General features: G+C 39.3%; 1 protein-coding gene and 1 long non-coding RNA gene across 3 annotated transcripts in view; one reads left to right on the top strand and one right to left on the bottom strand.

Annotated features, from left to right (window-relative positions):
• LOC6573356 overlaps nucleotides 1-17,706 on the top strand; it is a 43,961-nt gene extending 26,255 nt beyond the window's left edge. The window contains exons 3-5 of one of the 2 annotated variants that reach the window (XM_032728926.2): nucleotides 14,312-15,334; nucleotides 15,402-15,703; nucleotides 15,769-17,706. In XM_032728926.2, coding sequence (XP_032584817.1) covers nucleotides 14,410-15,334; nucleotides 15,402-15,703; nucleotides 15,769-17,220 — 2,679 coding nt within the window. In that variant the 5' untranslated portion in view covers nucleotides 14,312-14,409 and the 3' untranslated portion in view covers nucleotides 17,221-17,706. Of the gene's footprint in view, nucleotides 1-14,311; nucleotides 15,335-15,398; nucleotides 15,704-15,768 lie in introns of both variants that reach the window. The other variant, XM_001999403.4, reaches the window with a different exon arrangement.
• On the bottom strand, nucleotides 9,661-11,111 carry LOC122756772. The gene is made up of 2 exons (XR_006356624.1): nucleotides 10,236-11,111; nucleotides 9,661-10,170 (listed from the first exon to the last, which is right to left on the bottom strand). It is a non-coding gene; the product is annotated as an uncharacterized LOC122756772 (long non-coding RNA).
• Nucleotides 17,707-19,183: the final 1,477 nt, after the last annotated feature.

The raw sequence follows: 19,183 nt of genomic DNA, 5'->3' as shown, positions 1-19,183 counted from the left end.
CATGTAAGAGGCCTGTACTTTGGCACATTCTACAAGCTGCATGCGGAATTGCGCATTTCATCCAGGCCTAATCATTGGCATGCTTTATTACGTTTGACATGCATGACACCAATTTGCGTGCTGTGCAGCTGGGTGCGTGCTTGGATCGGCGTATATAGAAAAATACTCGATTGTATCATTCTAATAAGTTGAATAAGGCTTTGAGTAATTTCTAATTACAAGAACATTTCAACTAGTTAAGGTTTATTATTTTTGTATACAAAGTGCAAGCTAATTTATATTTAATATTTATAAAAAATATATGAAATTAAAATTTTAAATTTTTATGACAATTTTGAGTCTCCGTTTAGCAAATCATTAAATGAGGGTTTTGTATAAATTATTTGGATTTAACTTTTTGAATATTAAGGCATTCGAATAACATACTTCATTCAAGTCTCTCATTTAAAGTTTTAGCATATGTTTTTTGCAAACATGAGTTTTGCAACAAATTACAGGGTATCACGTAGTCTTGCCACGCAGTAAGCTATTCACTTGTTATTCAATTTAGGCATGGGTGAAAACATCGACTGGGCTCATAGCGCGTGAATCAACAAGCGAATCCAAAATAAAGAATCCGATGAATTTATTGCAAACAATTTGAGCAACTTGAAGATATATTAAATAAAAAAAATAAAAAACAAACAACAAAAAAAAAAAAAAAAACAGCACGAATACATGTTAATCTAAACAAGTTCCCACTACAAAAAAATAAAAAATAGAAGTAATATAAAAACGTGAAAAGTGAACAACAAACAGCTCAAAAAGCACACAAACACCTTTTTTCAAGCTGTGTGACAGGGCATTTGGCTTTATTTGCGTAATTTGTTAGAATGGGCTAATAAATAAATTTTATGAATTAACTTAATGCGACTCACACGTTTTGCGAAAATTAAATCTTAGATCTGAAAGAAAAAAAAAATTACACGTTTGGCATTTGAACAAATTTTATTGTTGCAAAATATTTATTGAAGCGAATTGCGATTTGTGAGTTCGTTTGGCAATATTTCCTTCAAATTAATTTCATGTGCGCTGCCAGCCATCGATCGAGCGCTCAACTCAAAAGTCACCGATATGCATTTACTGGGTATTGAAATTGGAATCGAATTGCAATTGAAATTTGTAAGCAATTTGTACGGTAATTGAAATTCAATGGACTGTGCCTAACTCAATGGATTCGCCGCTCTCCAAGAGAATTGAATACCTTTCCTCTCCCCCCTTGCGCCACACACACAGCAATTACAATGCAAAATTTTATGCACATTTCAGCGCGAAACACAAATGAAACACAAAAAAAAAAAAAAAAACAAATAAAATAAAATTCAATTGGTTTTCGATTTGTTAAAAATACATATATTGCTTACAAATTATTTTGCAAAATAATTTGTAAAGGAAGAGAAAATTACAATATTATTGTAATTCAAGACGTAAATTCACACTTTTATTTAAATAAATGTTGAGCATTTTAATGATAATTCAAAAGTCTGTAATAATCATAAATATAAATGATTGCAATTTAGAATTACAGGTTTTCTAGATTTGTAGAAGCTATAAAATCGAGTGGATGTAGTTGAATATTGTAATAAAAACTAATCTTTGTAGAATATCACTCTAGAGTTGTTTTATATCTGAAAAATGTTGTTTGAGGATTGCTAAAATCCTATCGATATTTGACTCTAGACCCTTAAAGCCTTGACTTTATGTTGTTTACAGCAGAATCTGGTTATATAATTTTGTGGGGACCACTCAAGGCATCGCATTGTCGTCGCTATAACCAGACGAACGCTATAAACAGAGTCGTTATAACCGGATTCTACTGTATTCATATACAAAACTCGTTTTGTAAAGCAAAGTAATAAAGAAAACTTATGGAACCATCAACAGCTTTTATAAAAATTAATTGAACGTTCTAAATGTCATCATAATAATGTCCTATTTTATTTTAATTTTTTGTTAAGTTTGAAAAGCAAATTTGCCAATTTGCAGAGTTAAATGGAAGGCTTCAAATTAAATGTGAAGTGAAAAAAAAAATCATTGATATTTAGTGAGCCCATTTTTCCACTTTATAATGTCGATTTGGCAGTTTCAATTTAAATTCTATAAAATATTAATATTAGATAATGACTAAATTTTATTCACCATGGTAACATTACATTCGCCATGGATAATTTCTATAATTATCCATAATCAAATGAGTTATTTTAGGCTAGACACTCTATGCGGAAGTGTTATAGATCTAATGTCCATAGGCTATGCTCTCTCGATAATCAAGAGCACTCTTCGCTGGAGCTACGTCAAGGTTTTCACCTGGGCCGGCCACATGGTCACCGTGTGGTTGGGCTCTGTTTGGCAGGCGAATGCAGTGGCCAGAGAGCTGAGACCATATTGCGACCGCACTCGTCGTATGCTGGCCAACAAAGCCATAAAGTTGCAAACAAAAAAATTAAAAAGAAGCGAAACAAAACGAAAAAAAAACAAGTAAGAAAGCTCTAGTCGAGACTGCTCGACTACGAGATCCCCTGAACCCTTGGAGTAATAGCTATTTCAATAATTTTTCGCGTCTTTCAGCTTACACAAGAAACACGCACACACACACACACACACGCACGCACGCACGCACACACAGGCATACATACACACATACATACAAACATACACACACACACACATACACAAACAATTACATACATATACACACACAAGCATAAACACGCATGGGCGGCAGTGAGCGCTTACTATGAGAACTTAATTGCTTAATAACTTTTTTGTGGACGTACGATCTTCATGAAACTTTCAGATTATGATTATGACATGGATATGCATGTAATTGCCAAAGCACAAGTCTCTAGTATTTGAAATACGCTTTTTACAAAAGTGAGGGTGAGGGGGTGAATTTAAGGGTGGGGGGTAAATTTTAACAAAAACCGAAATTGTATAAATTGCATATAGGCATACTTTAAAATTTTGGAGACTCTAGCAATAAAGGTGTAGAAGATATAATTTTATAACTGGTTTTCGATAAGGTTTTTTATCGATAAAAAAGATCGGGATGAGTTATCGATTTTTAATGATAAACTTGATATGCGCGCTGTAATTACGAACATTTTAAAAAAAATTTGAAGTCTCTAGCTCTTATATCTTCTGAAATCGACGCGTTCATACATACGGACAGACGGACAGACGGACGGACGGACAGACGGACAGACGGACAGACAGACGGACAGGGCCAAATCAACTCAGCTCGTCACCCTGATAAAGAATATATATACTTTGTGGGGTCTGCCACGCCTCCTTCTGCCTGTTACATACATTTCAACAAAACCATTATACCCTGATTTCCCATTGAAAATGGGTTCAGGGTATAAAAACGGTTAGTAGTTTCACATTTTTTGGCAGCTGGCCCGCACAACGGCAGCAACAGCAACAGCAGCAGCAACAGATAGCTAAACAAAATCCAAACTTTTCAAAAATTTTCTCACGTAACAAGTACACACAGAAAACAGAAACAAAAACGGCTGAGGAAAAACACAAACACGGGCTGGGCTCAAGCAATTTACTTGGCGTCTGTAGTTGTTGTTGTTGGTGTCTGGGCGCATGTTTAGAGCACATTCATAACTATGAATATACTAACTAGTATACACATGCATACATGTACACTCAGGCCCACACTTAGATGTATGGGTATGTGATTTTTTTTTTTGTTGGCAATATGTTTGCCAATTTTTTGGCGTCTGCGCAATCCATAAGAGGGCATTAATGCTGGCTCGCTGATCGCGGCAGAGTCGACGATTCTAAATATCAGGCGATTGCAAGTAGCCCCGGCTACCAACTCAACAACCTTGGCTAATGGCCAGTGGACTGACATGGCGATATCAACACAGCTGGAGCTGCATTGGATTTGCTTTGGCTCTCTTGGCATGTTGCAAGCGCACTTTGCAACTTAATGGCTCGCTGCCTGGCTGGCTCACTGGCTCGCTGCCTGGCTTGCTACCAGTTGCGCTTAGCTTTGGGCCTCAGTCGATTCAATTCGATTCGGCTCATGTGTGTTGGCCAATTTGCTGGCTATGACTAAGCAGGCGGGCCAGAGACTGTCGGCTGCCTGTTTATCTTGCCCAAAGAATTTGACTCTTGATCTTTGCAAAGGCAGCTCCCCACCCTGTTCAATTCACCCAGTCCCTATACCTGCCTGTCTACTTGCCAGATAGTGGAAAATTTTCACACGAAATTCAACGAATGCGCGTTAATTGCTTGACAAAATACAAATATCGGTAAATTTTGAGCGCCCAAGCGAAATAGAGCCCAAATGTGGCCCGATATCATAAAGAGCTTTCTATCGATGCGGCAGTTGATCGATCAAATTATATACTTTATACAAACACTATTGACTTGCAAATCGAAATTGACGTAAGCTGAACAACTTATGGAAAGAACAAGTAATAAATAAAGTAGTAAAATAATTGAACCGTTGACAATTTTCAATAATGAAACAAACAAAAGTATTACTCATTATCGGAACTTATCTAAATGACACACACAAAGATTTTAATAGCTTAACTAATAAATTAAAATGAATTCAATTAAGTATTTATATGTTAATAAAATTAAATGTGACAAGCAAAGCTTTTTTCTAGTTGATTAAATTCTTTTATTTAAATTGCTTTCGCAATAATTGATTAAGCTTCTCTACGTGTTTTTCCCATATCTGAAAAAAAGGTGTTAGGTACAATATAATATTCTATTAACTCCGATGACGCCGATTGTTTTGTTTCTCCGCCAAAAATTTACATCTTTAGTGAATGCCTCAGCAGAATGTCTAAAAATAATAATGATGGCAAGCGGACTGTGCAAATACCCTTTAATGATATCATCAATTGATGATAATTGTTGTAAAACAAATGCCGCACCTTAAGAAGCATTAACACGCCTATTACCATATTTTTATCCGAAAAAAACAGATTTATTAATAATAATAATAATAATAATAAATGGGTAATTAATTATGGCGAATCATCTGCTAAAAGTTTTTTTCAAATTCAATAATTCTTAAGCAGCTAAAAGAAGAATATCATATAAATTTATATAGTGAATAATTTCGTGACGAACGTGATCCGTTATTCAATCAGTTATTGGAGCCATAAAGAATAATAATTCATATATCATATGGCAATCGGATTATATAAGTTGCAATCCACATTTTTCCAGTTAGCCAGCTAAGCGAGTAAATGGCGCCCTAATCCAGCTCATCCTCTGATGTTTATTGCATCTGATTTGAGCGTTTAATTAACATTTGTGTGCTCCATAAAGCGAAGCGAAACATTTATTTATTCAGCCTGTGTGATATTTATAACTCTTTCCTGTTTCAGTCTTTCCCATTCGTTGCGCTGTGTGTGCCAATTTTAATAATTTGCCCAATTTGCCTGCCATTTAGCAGTTGTGCACTAAATAATCAAACACTTGCCACGAAACAAACGCAAAAGCCCCAAGAAATATACATGTATGTATGTATATACGGCCTTAGGTATCAGGTCGGTATCGTTGGCGTGTTGTGTCCGTCTAACTCCAGCTCTCTCGGTCTTGGTCGGTTTTTATTTATGGCATTTATCATTAGACAATCACATGATTTGAATGCCAAAGCAGTCAATGGACGTGTCCATGTGCAGGCCAACTGACTTGGCCAACGTAATTCTCTGAATACTTAACACGCATACGCACTGTAGGCTCAAGTGTGTTGCGACCTAATCTTTTGTTAAACTAATCACGACTCTTGCCACAGATCGCGTGGAGTGTGTTGGGTAAAACCCTGCTAATATTGAGAATACGTCAAGTAATGCCAACTGTAAATTAATTTTGCACTGTTTAGAGTTTTATTTAAAATAGAAAAATTTCATTTCAGTTTAGACTTATACTAAATAATGATTTTCAGTTCTAGGCTCTAGCCGGATTGAATGAAAACCAGTTTTTACCATGATATTGGCAAACGATTCAGCGATCACGCAGATTGAAAGCGAGATTAGCCAAGAGGCTGGCTGAAATCGAAAACACTTTCTCAGCTCGTAATATAAGCCGATAATTGTATTTTCAGCTGGGAGGATTAACTTTTACTGCCGCCAGGCAGGCACTGCTGAGGTTAATTAAAAAACAGCCGGAAAATTTCATTTAATATAAAGCAAATGCAATTGCAAAATGTCAATGGTCATGCTGCAACAATTGTTGCAGCCAGCCGCTAGGTGCTTGCAGCAGCAACACAAACAACTTCCCATTACAGTATGGATTTTTCTTGTTGAAACTGCAAGTCTTGTTGTTGCTATTGCCAGTGTTGTTTTTGTTGCTGCTGCATTACAATCGCACACTAAATGCCGACGTATGCTTTGCATTTTGTTATTGCTCAATTAACCCCCTTAGTAGCGTTTTTAGCTAATAAATTGTTGCCCATGTCATTCGCAACAAACCCTTTCAGACTGATGACAAACAATATGCCAGGTTATTTGTATACCCTACAGCCATTTAGGCACTTCAAACGGGTATAACAAAGGCTAAAGAAACCAATCTTCCCATATCCAGCCGAGGGCTCTTTTCATAATTGTAAAAACTTATGTAAGTTCTTGACTCCACTTTGGATTTGTGAGCAGGGCATTTGGCAGTCGAGCACTCTCCTCCCAGAGCAATTTTTTGTTGAGTTCGTTTTCGAGCTGGTGAAACTCGTCATTTGACATGCCTGCAAGTGTTCCATTGTTGTAGTTGAGAAATGATTTGTACAATAAGACACTCGAAATTTATATGCGAATCTTTTTGCTATGATAAAAGCAAAAAGCCCTCAGATAACAGACAGATAACTGAAAATGTCAAATAATTGGCCAAAAATAACAAAAACGTCAAGCATTCAAGCTTAACTTTCCCTCTAGATATTTTATATATTTTATATGTACACATACATATATAAATTTTAATTGTTATTTGCTTTTTATTCGATTGTTTGCCTGAAGGCACTTTAATTAAATAATTTTTATGCATAAATATTTACATTTATTTTGGGGCCTTCGCCTTTTGAAATACTATGCGAATGCCTTTTCAGACAGTCGTGTGTACTTATGGCTCAGCTGAAGAGAAGAGCCAGATAAGCTCTGCCATGATAATTGCGAGAGAATTTCGAAAAACGAAGCAAAACAATCTAAGATAGCAGCAATAAATAATTAAATAAAATATTTTTAAATATGTATTTATAGATATATAATATGTATGCAATTCATTGTCCAGTACAGGATATGCCAAAGTCCATCACAATTGTTGTTAGACCTTTGCGATAAATCAAAAATTCTGCTCAGCTGTCGCTTAGCATTTCAATGAAGTTTCTGGCAATTAAGGCAGCCCTGCCATTTAGAAATATATTCGTATAATGATACAATGCGAAAAATTAGCTATATAAATGCCAATTATAAAATATACGGAGAGACTAAATGATGTCAAGGCATTTACTTTCAAAAACGAATTACAAAAAAATTATATTAAAAGAGCAAGAAATTTTATAAGCAACAAAATTACGCAGACTAAAAATTACAAATAAAAAAAAAAAAAAAAAAAAAAAAAAAAAAAAAAAAATTATTCCAAAACCTGCTGCTGTCTCAATTAACTGACAAACATAAAGACAAACAAAATGAACTTCATGTCAGTTCAACCAGAGTCCCATTAAACCGACTCTGACGCCGACGCCTCCCCTGACCCCGCCTGCAGCCCATCAAAATGCTAAACATTAAACATTTACTTATGTCGGCTCCGACACTAAAGCAATTCTGCGCCTTTTATACAATTCCGTCTCGATCTACTCCGACGTTGTTTAGTTCTGGGCGTCAGATTCATTCTAGCCAACCCGTACGAAATTACGCCGCATAATTGCTGTGAATTTGCTGTAGTTAAGAAAAAAAAAAGAGCTCATTTTTATTATATCTTCAATCCTGTCAATAAAAACGCTCGTTTGTTCACTTTTAACTTTTTTTTTATGGTTGCCTGGAATTCGTGGAATTAATTGCCAGTTAAGTCACATGAGCTTTGGCAGTTCGTGCCAATTGTGCAGGTGAGATAAGTGTGGAGGCCAATGATTTTATCAGCGAGATATTAAAAGCACTGCATACAATTCGTACTCTCGCAGTAGCCGGGAGAGGAAATGCAATTATCATGTGAATGTGGCTGGGCCGTGCTACCTGTTCGAGTAAAATTGTGGCATATAATGAGGTAACATCATCATGTCTGTATGGGGAGAGAGGCCTGATTTTTTCTCATTACATAATTATATTGTTAATCTATGATCAGATGTCTAAAATTGTTTTTGGGAATGAGGCCTATGAAATTATTTAGCATTATTCAACATGTTTTCAACCTTCGTTGAGTGGTTCTCGCTGTCTGACGACCCTACTTAGGTAAGAGATTTTCCTAAACAATATATATAGCCCATTGAAAATGGGAAATCAGGGTATAATGGTTTTGTGAAAAAGTATGTAACGGGCAGAAGGAGGCGTGGCAGACCCCACAAAATATATATATTCTTGATCAGCGCGACGAGCTGAGTCGATATAGCCCTGTCCGTCTGTCCGTCCATCCATCCGTCCGTCCGTCCATATGAGTGCGTCGATCTCAGAAGTTATAAGAGCTAGAGAGCTGAAATTTGGCATGCATACTCGTGTGTACCATACGCAGTACGAGTTTACTTAATTTTAATTTTAATTTTTTTAATATCAGCTTGGAGGGTTCAGGGTATCTCCTAGTCGAGCAGTCTCGACTGGAGCCTTCTTACTTGTTATTCTATCTACTATGAATATCCAATGCAAGTCTCTTTCTTTGGTATATACTACTTTTAGTGTACTTAAATGTTATATGATGAGCTGTCTATATTTATATTCGAGACTATCTATCCGCTATGAGTACCCTGTAAAAGTGCTTTTCTTTGGTATATACCTTATTTAGTTTATTTAAAGTCATTTAAATTATGAGTTGTTTAGATGACTACTATAATAATAATAATAAAAAATAATATTTTCAACGATCTATCTTTCGTGAATACCCTGTACAAATCTCTTTTCCTTTGTTACATTATAACGTATATACATGTTCTATTATGAGTTGACTCGATTTAACCAAATCTTTCTCACAGTTCTTAGTAGTAGGATGACCCTCTTTTTATATAGTGCACAGTCATCTATGGCGCAGGGTATGCCTTAGCCTAACTCTATTGTGCAGTGGGTTTCCAAGGCTTATCTATGCATAAGATAAGATCTAGCTTAATTTTTATATGGTGTTTGCATTTCATTCCACATCCCGCGAATTGTATTCAATAACTTAATTAAATGCATTCCGATGCATTATCACGTACTTCCTTTCCATTTCACTACTCGCTCGCATAATAAAGAGCGGGTATATTTGGTTTATGTGATATTCCATAACGTTATTTGAGTAAGATTATTTCAATAGTGATCAAAGATTTTGTTTAATTACTTCTCATTTCAGCAATTCAATCTTTCCATCAACATACACTCCAAACGAGTATCTTGCAGTCAGTTGCAGCCGACTTTATTGGCTTGTTTATTTTGTGTTTATTTACAGTCGCTTGCGTCGAGTCGCCTTAAGTTGATATTCGTATTGGGATTTTGAGTCGCAGTCTTTTTGCTTTGCTTTAGTCCTCCTCGCGTCGCACCTCGTGACACACATGTCCAAAAAACCAAATTGAGTTGCGAAACTGTTTAATTTAGCAGCGAGTCCAATTTTTTGTTCGCTTTTTATTTTTATTTATTTTTTCCATTCTGCTTTTCATCGTAGTTATTTATTTTGAGACATTCTTTGAGACTGAGGTCTCTCGACGTGTCTCGGTCAGCGAATCGGTGTTTACGATTTATTTAGCCCGACAGCTGACACACACAGCAAGTGAGAGAGCGAGAGAGAGAGAGGCACACGTACATCTCTGCTTGGAGCCACACGCGGAGCCATGGCTAAATTCAATTTGGCCTATACCAAGTAAACATTATTTGAGTTGTATTTTTTTTTTCTTTATTGTAAATCAACTTTTCAATTTGCTGCTGACACAGTTTCCAAGTCGGGGCCCCAGCCCCAGTCTCCGTCTCAGTCTCAGCTTAGGCATTGCTGCACCTGAGCAAGATCTTTGCAGTATAATAATAAATTGCATTTCTGTAGTATCCACAAAGGCTTGTTACCCATTGAGAATTCCGTGGCTCAAGTGCTTGCCTCCATGGAACTTGACTTTAGACAAATATGTATCTAAAAGTAGCCAGCTGATGCTGTGTTGCTGTTGCTGTTGTTGTTGTTGTTGTAGTTAGTGTATTGCGGTTTTGCATTTTAAGCTGCCTGGGAAACACTTGATAGCCAGCGGCTAACGCAAATTTAGCTGTTAAATTTTGTTCACAAAATACATTTTGATAAATGACTCGACGTTTTTACATTATAGAAAAGAAGAAGAGAAAAGTAACACATAAATTTACAGTTTTTGTTTCTGTAATATCGTTGTTTTTGGAGTTAGTTGATGAACTGCCTGGGCTTATCCCATTGTCTGATGCTGAAAGTCAAATAAATAAATTCAAAACGCTTACAAATTATACGATCTGATGATCAATCATTTTGATATCTGTTTCATTCGTCTAGTGGCAAAAAGTTTCATATACTCGAAGGTGGCAAAAATAGCTAAAGTATTTCAAATTTATAAGCGTCAGCCATTCTATAAATATTGTTTTCAATGCCCATTGTTAGACGCAATGTGCTAAAGATTTATTGGCATTCCATACAAATGGATGACGTTGAATTCTAATTAGTCTGGGCACCGCTTACTTTTGAATATATTTCAACTGAAGGTCAACTAGAATATAAACTAAATAGTTAAAAATCTTTTTTAGTACTCAAAATGTTTGAGCTGAAAGAGATTTCATGGCAAATTCAATTTGTGCATTTCCAGTTGGAAAACATTACAATATGTCATAAATTACATTCAGGTTCTTTGATGTCTCGCTAGATTTCAGGATCCATTTTCATGATCTCTCGAGATCATAACATCATATGAAAATGATATAGATTTTAAGATAAATATTATCATACAGTATATCCAAGTAAAATAATATGTTGGTAGATTTCACGATTTATTTTCATATGATATGGATTTTATATTACATCCAAGTTCTATATCTCAAAACAGTTAAGGATTTATTTTCATATGAAAGAGATTTTATGACAAATTCAATTTATGCATTTCCCTCACTATTTCAAATATTATCATACAGGTTCTAGGAACCAAGTTTCTAAATCCGTCATCTTCCGTGTAGGCAAACATTTCCTGATGCGAAATTGTGGCATATTTATGTAAAATCTTTCTATTTATGCCTAGCCTAAGACTTATATAATCGCACACTTTGGGCGCCATTTACCTCTACTACAAAGTGCGCTCCTGTTATTGTCTGTCAGCAAATTGAAATTACGCGCACAAGCAACTGTCCAAGTGGCGAGCGCTTCCTGATTACGTTTTTTTGCATTTTGTGTAGACCTTAAAGACGAAACAAATTGTCGCTTATTCACAATTCATTTGTGTTTTACTTTTTGTTATTTTTGTTATTTAGTTGGCGTCTTTAACTCGCTGCGCGCTCACGCACAAAATAAATAAATAGCTAAATAAAAGGTTTGCACTTATGGGTCTCGGGTCGGAAAAAAAGTAGGAAACAAAGCAAACAGCAGCCATATGCGATAATGGATAATGGATAGTGGTCTAGGGTCTTGGGGCGTCCCCAGTCGCAGCCAAATAATTACTTACTTTTGTTGGGCTTTTCTTGCAAATTCAGCGCGCTTTCTTTGCCTTTTTCCAGCGTGTTTTAACGTGTACATAAATTACGTAGATATTGTAATTTTTTCTTTCCTGCAGAGTGAAAACTACGATGTCATTGGCCTGAGGGGGGCTCAAGTCTGGGTTCAGTAGCTCGACTACTGGGCTTTCTCAAATATGTCTGTCTTTCTCTGTATGCGTGTGTGTGTGTGTGTGTGTGTGTGTGTGTGTGTGTGCAGATGTTCATGAATGAGTGGGTCGCCCGCATATTTGACAATGGTCTGTCCGAGCTTATGGCAAAAGTGAAAGCACCAGACCTTTGGGCAAATGTCATAAAATATGAAAAAAGCAAAACAAAACGAAAATTTTTATCGACTTGGCCAACAGCAGAAACACCTGCACAACTTCAAGGTCGTTGCATTACCATACACAACTTGGCAGCACGACTAACGTTGCCGTTGCCGTTGCCGTTGGCCATTTCCTGTTGTTAAGTCAGACTTGGCTAGCGACAGTTGAGTTGAGCTCTATCAGAGCCATTTATCTTTGGCCTGGCTAAAGGTTATAATTGACTTATTGAACTTTTATAATTCAATAAGCAATATATATTTAAAGTTCAGACTAGATTGCGACTGTCTGATATAGAGAAGACCTGAATTCTATCCACAAGTAAATTGGATTTGCACAGGGAATTCAAATGAAATCTACATGTGATTATCTACGGCATATTTGCGGCTAAAATTAAACTGTCAAGTGTTGGCACTTCAGCTGTTGCCAGCTACTACATTTATGAAATGTTTTCAATAACAAATTAAGATTACTTACCGCTTCGCCTTAAATCACGAGACATCTTCAAATGGGTATCTGCAATTGGCTAAAGCTGTTTATAGCTTATAAAATCACTGCAAAGGCACAATTACAATTCCCAGATAAGATAGAGCTCTTAATATAATAGATTTTGTCGGCAGTTGTAGATTGCAGTTGACCACACGAGCCAGAGCAGTAAACAGGCCTGAAGTGCGTAGACTAATAATACAAGAACCGATTGCAGTCACATGATGAGCTCACAGTCTATAAATAACTGCACGAGTTGTTTTTGTTTATTTCAATATTATTTTGTTATTTTTTTCGGCTGCCTTATCTAAGCCAGTTAATAGCCCCGAATTTAATCTAGAACCGTGCAGAAATATTCATGCGGCTGTCTTGTGGCCAATTCAAGCAATTATGCGAAATTCGGAATCATTGTGCCAAAACGCGATTATCTCAGATTGCAATATTAATCAAGTTTAATTAAGAGAATTCGAATGGGCAGGCATCTGTCTCCTGCAGCCCTTTAGTTGCACTGCCGGCACAGCTAATTGCCAGGCAATTAAAGGCTAATTGTAATACACATCAGCCGGCTACTATGTCGACTACAGACGTCATCTGTTTTAGCTCTATAATTAGCCATTTAATACGCGCAGCTAATGGCTTTGTTTCGCCTAGTGCCTAGTTTCGCCTTTGAGTGTTTCTCAGCTTCAATTTTAGCCAAATAATGTGAAAAAACAACGCACAAAGGAAACTGAAAACACACCAAAACAAACACACACACTCACACATGCACACACATACACCTGGACAGCACTTTGAGAAAAACAAGTTAGTTCAGCAATACCATAAATATTTGCATATTGAGCTCTTATAACAGTCTATTACATTCCAACCTGTTCAGTTTGGCATCACTAGGAAAATATTGCAGTTGGGTGAACCCAACTAGAAGATGCTCTACAAGCATAGATTAGCGGAAGTAATTATTTCCCAAAGCTCGAGTTTATTAAACTAATAACTATTAATACATAGTATATATAGAAATTGGTAAAGAGATTGTATTATTTTAACCTTATAGTTCCCAGCTCTTAGTTGACTCAAAGTCAGTTATATATAAAAGATATATAGGTATGTTTCAGATTTGTACATATAAGTCTATCATTTACTACAACTTCCCATTCGTATAGGGCATATGGAAACAATGGATGTAAAACTTAACAACAACAACAACAACAACTTAGCTGCTAGTTAAGATGTTAATTATGCGGCAATTAAGGCACTATAATAAAATTGACACTTTTTTATTTCAGTTACAGACAAAACAATTTTAATTAATGTGAGTTACTTTGGGGTGTATTAACAGAGCTGCTTAAATGTGTTAATAGCTTGAACTTAAAGCGTATATGTGTGTATATAACTTGTAAGTGGATTTATATGGAAGGTAACACGTAAAGAAAATACTAGAAGAGCTTTACTGAACTCGTTTTCCACCTATCTCTCTCCTTCTCTATCTCTGTCTCTTTCTTGATATAAAGAAGTCAGCTGTACTGAATTTATAATCCACTTAAGAATTGCATAAATAGTTTGAGTAGTCAAGTGGATGCGCTCGGACAAATCCTGTTTGCTCAATGCTAATGCTTATCTTCTTCTTCTTTTTCGTTGCAGCTCTGTAACATGTCACAATCTAACGGATATTGAGCAGCAGCAGCAGCAGCAGCTTTAACCACAATAACAACAACAACAACTACTACGAAGCACACATCATGGCAACCAATAGCAACAACAACAGCACAGCGATGACACCCACCGTCGAGTCGCTGGAAAGTCGCGATGAAGTCGACTTCATAGCCGCCACACACAACAACAACAATATTAACAACAACGAATATGAGGATTTACGCAGCGCCAGTGGCGTAGCGATCAGCGCCAAAGGAACAAACACAAACACAACAGCAACAGTCACACCAAACAATGAACCAAATGTCACCAACAACAACAGCAACAGCAACATCAGCAACAACAACTGCAACAGCAACACCTTGAAAAAGTCCAAGGAACGTCGCACACTCTTCAGCTTTGGCAGCAGCAAAAAGCAGAGTTTGGCCAACAAGTCATCGAGCAGCAGTCCAGTTCCCGCCCAAGGCACTGCCGCCACGCCCCCGAAGCCAACGGGCAGCGGCAGCCTGCTGCTGCCGCCCACGCCGGCAGTGCCAATCGGCACACCGCCGCGCCAGCACAAGTTTGTGAAGAGCAGCAGCATTGCCCGGCTGCTGGGCAACACGTACAACGCGCGCAAGTTCGAGCGCGAGGAGCAGAAGCGTCTGGCCAATGAGGCGAGCGGCAAGTTCCATACGTTCAGCGGCCGGCGTCGGAGCGGACCGGAGCGTCCGTATCTGGAGCGATTCAAGCGCATGTCCAAGGAGGATGGCGACATTGCCGGCGACGATGAGACGGTGCAGGTGACCAATGTGGTTACTCTCACCACAGATTCGCGCGACTTGCAGTACGGCAGCCGGCAGGAGCATGTCGGACGCGCCGAGGATCAGCTGAGCGCGAAGGCCATGCGCACATTGACCCGTGGACTCGGCAAGCTCTGGTGGAAGCGCACGCACAGTGTGGACATCAGCACACCGGATCCCGAGTACAAGGTGTCCTATCTGGGCAACGTGCTCACCGGCTGGGCCAAGGGTGAGTACCAAGAGCTCTACTTTGATATCTGTAAAGCATTTAACTTATTCTCCACTGTCTTCAGCAGGCGAGGGCTGCGTGGAGAAGCAACTGAACACACTGTGGCGCAACTACACCCAGCACACCAAGCCGGATGTGATAATGCGGGTGAAGGTGTGCGCCTCCGGGCTGAAGGCCACCACACGGCAGCACGGCCTCACCGAGTACTGGTCGAATCGCATCACCTACTGCTGTGCGCCCAAGAACTATCCGCGCGTCTTCTGCTGGATCTATAGGCACGAGGGCAGGAAGCTGAAGCACGAGCTGCGCTGCCATGCAGTGCTCTGCAGCAAGGAGAAGATTGCCCAGGACATATGCGACACACTGCGGGTGAGTGGACATCTCATATATATCTGATTGCACCTACTGAAACATCTCCTTTGTTTACCTTGCAGGAAAATCTGGAAAGCGCATTGCGTGAATTTAAGCGCGAGAAAATTCTGAAACAAAATGCGCGTCTCAGCCTGGCGAATGCCGTGTACGACAATCCCAGCTTGCCCAAGCGGAAGATCATGCTGAGCGTGGGCGGCAACAACTACAGGCCGCCCCTGGAACGCTCCAAGTCGGCGCCCAAGCTGATGGCCATCGAGGAGGCCATCGGCGAGGAGGAGGGCGACGAGATCGAGGACACCAATGAGCCCGAAATGATGCCCTGCTGTCAGCGCGACTCACTGTACCCGGCCATGACGCTGGGCAGGCGGCGCTGCCGTCGCGGTCATTCCATACGGCGCACAGGCAAAATCCAGGCGGCGGCCAGCTGCTGCTCTCATCAAATAGAGCCGATGCTGGAGAGCCCGGAGCCGGCAAACAGCACGACCACCAGCAGTCTAACGGCTCCGGCTGCCGCCGCTGGCAATGATGGCTCCGACTCGGACGAGTTCGAGAAGCTGCTCAAGTTCGACACGACGTTAAGCAACGAGCTGCTGCCCTACTTTGACATGCAGCTGCACAAGAACAGCAGCCAGAGCATGGGCAGCCTGAGCGAGCTGCAGGTGGAGCCCGTGGAGCTGGATGAGGAGGAGGAGGAGGAGGCGGAACCGCACAGCTTGCTGCCCACCATCAACAGCGATCCCAGTGCCGATCCGCAGGCGGACTTTGACCACGACGATGTGGTTCATCTGCGCCGCAGCGGCGTCTGCAGCGACGGCGAGGAGGACTTCCTGGACGATGCGGACGATCATTACTTTCGGCAGGCGGCCATGCTCACAATGCTGCACCGCAGCTCGATGCGCAAACGGAACAGTGACCAGACCAGCCTTCAGTATCGCCACCAGCCGCAGTCCTCCATCTCGTCCAATGCCTCCAGCTCAACGACAGCTAGTGGCATAGCGCCAATGGGGGCAGCTAGCGGCCAGCAGTGCCTGGCGAGTCCGGACAGCGACGAGGGCTCCATTTCCAGTGGCTGCGAGACGGCCAGCACAGTGACCAATGCCAACCAGGAGGAGTACAACAAGCCTCAGGGCAGCAACGTGCAGCAGCAGGTGCTTGAGCAGATGCTGCTCTACCAAAGACTGGAGGAGTCGAAGCGCCGTCAGCAGCTGCGCCACAATAGCGACGCCACCAACTACAGCAGCTCCAGCAGCATCACCCTGAAGCCCGCAGAGTCAGTCAGCTGCCTGGAAGAGGCGGACCCGAAGCAGCCAGCGGATGCCGGCAGCGTTTCGGATGACGACTCCGAGTGCAGTGACGAGAGCGGCTACGTTGAGTTCCAGGAGAAGGAGCGCGTTCAGGCAATCGCTGGCGCCGTCGCCATGGCGGCGTCTGTCAAGCCCCAGCTGCCGCCCAAGCCGGCGCCGCGGCGCTCGCTCAGCATCGGCCAGGCCGCGGGAACGGGGACACCGGTCTGAGTGATCGACGTGGCTCTAAACAGGGCTCTCCACATTGTTATTTCTGCGCACGCGTCAGCACAGGGGCTAGAGAGAAGTGCAAGAAATTGAATTGAATTGTAGTCGTAGTCCTAGGTTAACTGTTAAGCTGTTTACCGCATAAGTCATTTGTTGTTGGTCCATCATACAAAGAAATAACCTAACGATATTATTGTGTAAATGTTGCTTTTTTGCACAAATCATTATATTGATTATTGATTATTTAATTTCTTATCTCTTTTCTTTTTTCTTTTTTTTTTGTTGTTGTTTGGTCCCCCAACTTCACATTTACTTGTTTGCTTTCATCGGGCTTCCTGGCACGTTAGCGAACATATTCTTTTTGCTTTGTAAATAAGTAGACGCTCTACGCACTGCATGTAATATATATACATATGTAATCCATGAATTGTATCTTACCTATCTATATAAATTATTCTTATGAAATATATGCAACTAAAGTAACGAATACTTTGCCAATGTCTTCCTCTTATACCTATACGATTGCGAAAGAGTTGACGTCTTGATATCTTGCTTCGTTTTGCAAAAACCAGGCTAATTGCAATCGAAGTTAATGTTAACATGTAAACCAGTTCAATTCGGTTCGAATGTAATAAATTCAGGTATTTGACTAACTGGACTGCTTTTGAGCATCGAGATCCAGTTTTGCGAAGCTGTGAATTTGTTGGGGTGTTGAATTGCCTAGATTTATCGTTTAGCTTTAAGCCAATCGACGTAAATGTTAGGCCAAATGCTCACTTCATTACTTCTATTGAATGATTTATTTATTGGAGATTAGAATTAATTGAAAATTACGACCTAAGGAATTAAGCACTCGCAAATATAGTCAATTTATACAAATTTTCCGAGCTGTACTAATCGAACGATGATTAGTTTCTACAAGACTCCATCGACGACCGACCCCTTGTGATAACGAACACGCATTTACTGAATGGAAAGAAACCCGAATGACCAAAATCTCTTAGCAAAAATAAACTTCTTACAAGGTTAATTTATTGGATTGATCACACCTCTTAAATTACTAATACGAGCATTTTATTACAATATTCCCTCATCTTACTCATGATATCCAAGTGCATCAATCAGATTGTAGGTTCAATTGATATAAATATATATTCGTTCTCTTACTATGCTTCTCTTCTCTATGCTTTAGCTAAAGCCTTGGCCAATATTCTTGCTGCTAGATGATTCTGAATATTCAGATACACTTTTTAGTATATCACGTTTGCATATTTAGAAAGGACAGCTAAATGTATTCTTTCCCCAAGCTTCGCCATAAAAGTAGCGAAATTTTAAATTTCACTTAATTTAATTAGCTGGTATTAACGACACATTTCAAAGTCAAAACAATTATTTTTATACCCACTCTAAACTCTTTGAACTGTCAACAACTTTATCTCCCGTTCAAGACACACATATAGCACTTGACTCGGTAAGTAAAGTAATATATATTACGTATATATACATATGTTCATATGTCGCCCCGATCCAGCAGCAGTGTCAGCAGTTCTATCAGGCTTTATACCAGTCCACACAACAACAACAACAACACACTTATGAAGAGCTCAACTTTAATATCTTAATTTTGTGTATACCAGGCACAAGCTGAATTGATTTATTTTAGTTTAGTTTTATTTATTTGCCTGCTTTCTACACCAAGTGAATGTACAATGAATTTAGCGTACCTGAGATCTGGAGTCTGTATCCAAGCAAGTTTAAAATAGTGTATATATCATGTAAATAGAGTCTATGTATAAGACTACAATTATAGCATCTAAGTGTGATTTTAATTGTTGTTTCTCTAAGATTACATTAGTAAGAGAGAAGCTTTTTGTTCGTACTAAAAATGGAAATAAAAGGTATAAGATTTTTATATCATGAGGTATATAAGTAAATATTCTTGAAGATGTGTCAAACCAGAATTTGC

The sequence above is a fragment of the Drosophila mojavensis genome, unplaced genomic scaffold (genome assembly GCF_018153725.1).
Source record: "Drosophila mojavensis isolate 15081-1352.22 unplaced genomic scaffold, ASM1815372v1 contig_16, whole genome shotgun sequence".
In the NCBI taxonomy this organism is placed as follows: Eukaryota; Metazoa; Arthropoda; class Insecta; order Diptera; family Drosophilidae; genus Drosophila; species Drosophila mojavensis.
Note: the sequence above shows the minus strand (reverse complement) of the source record. Positions and strands in the feature narration are given on the sequence as shown.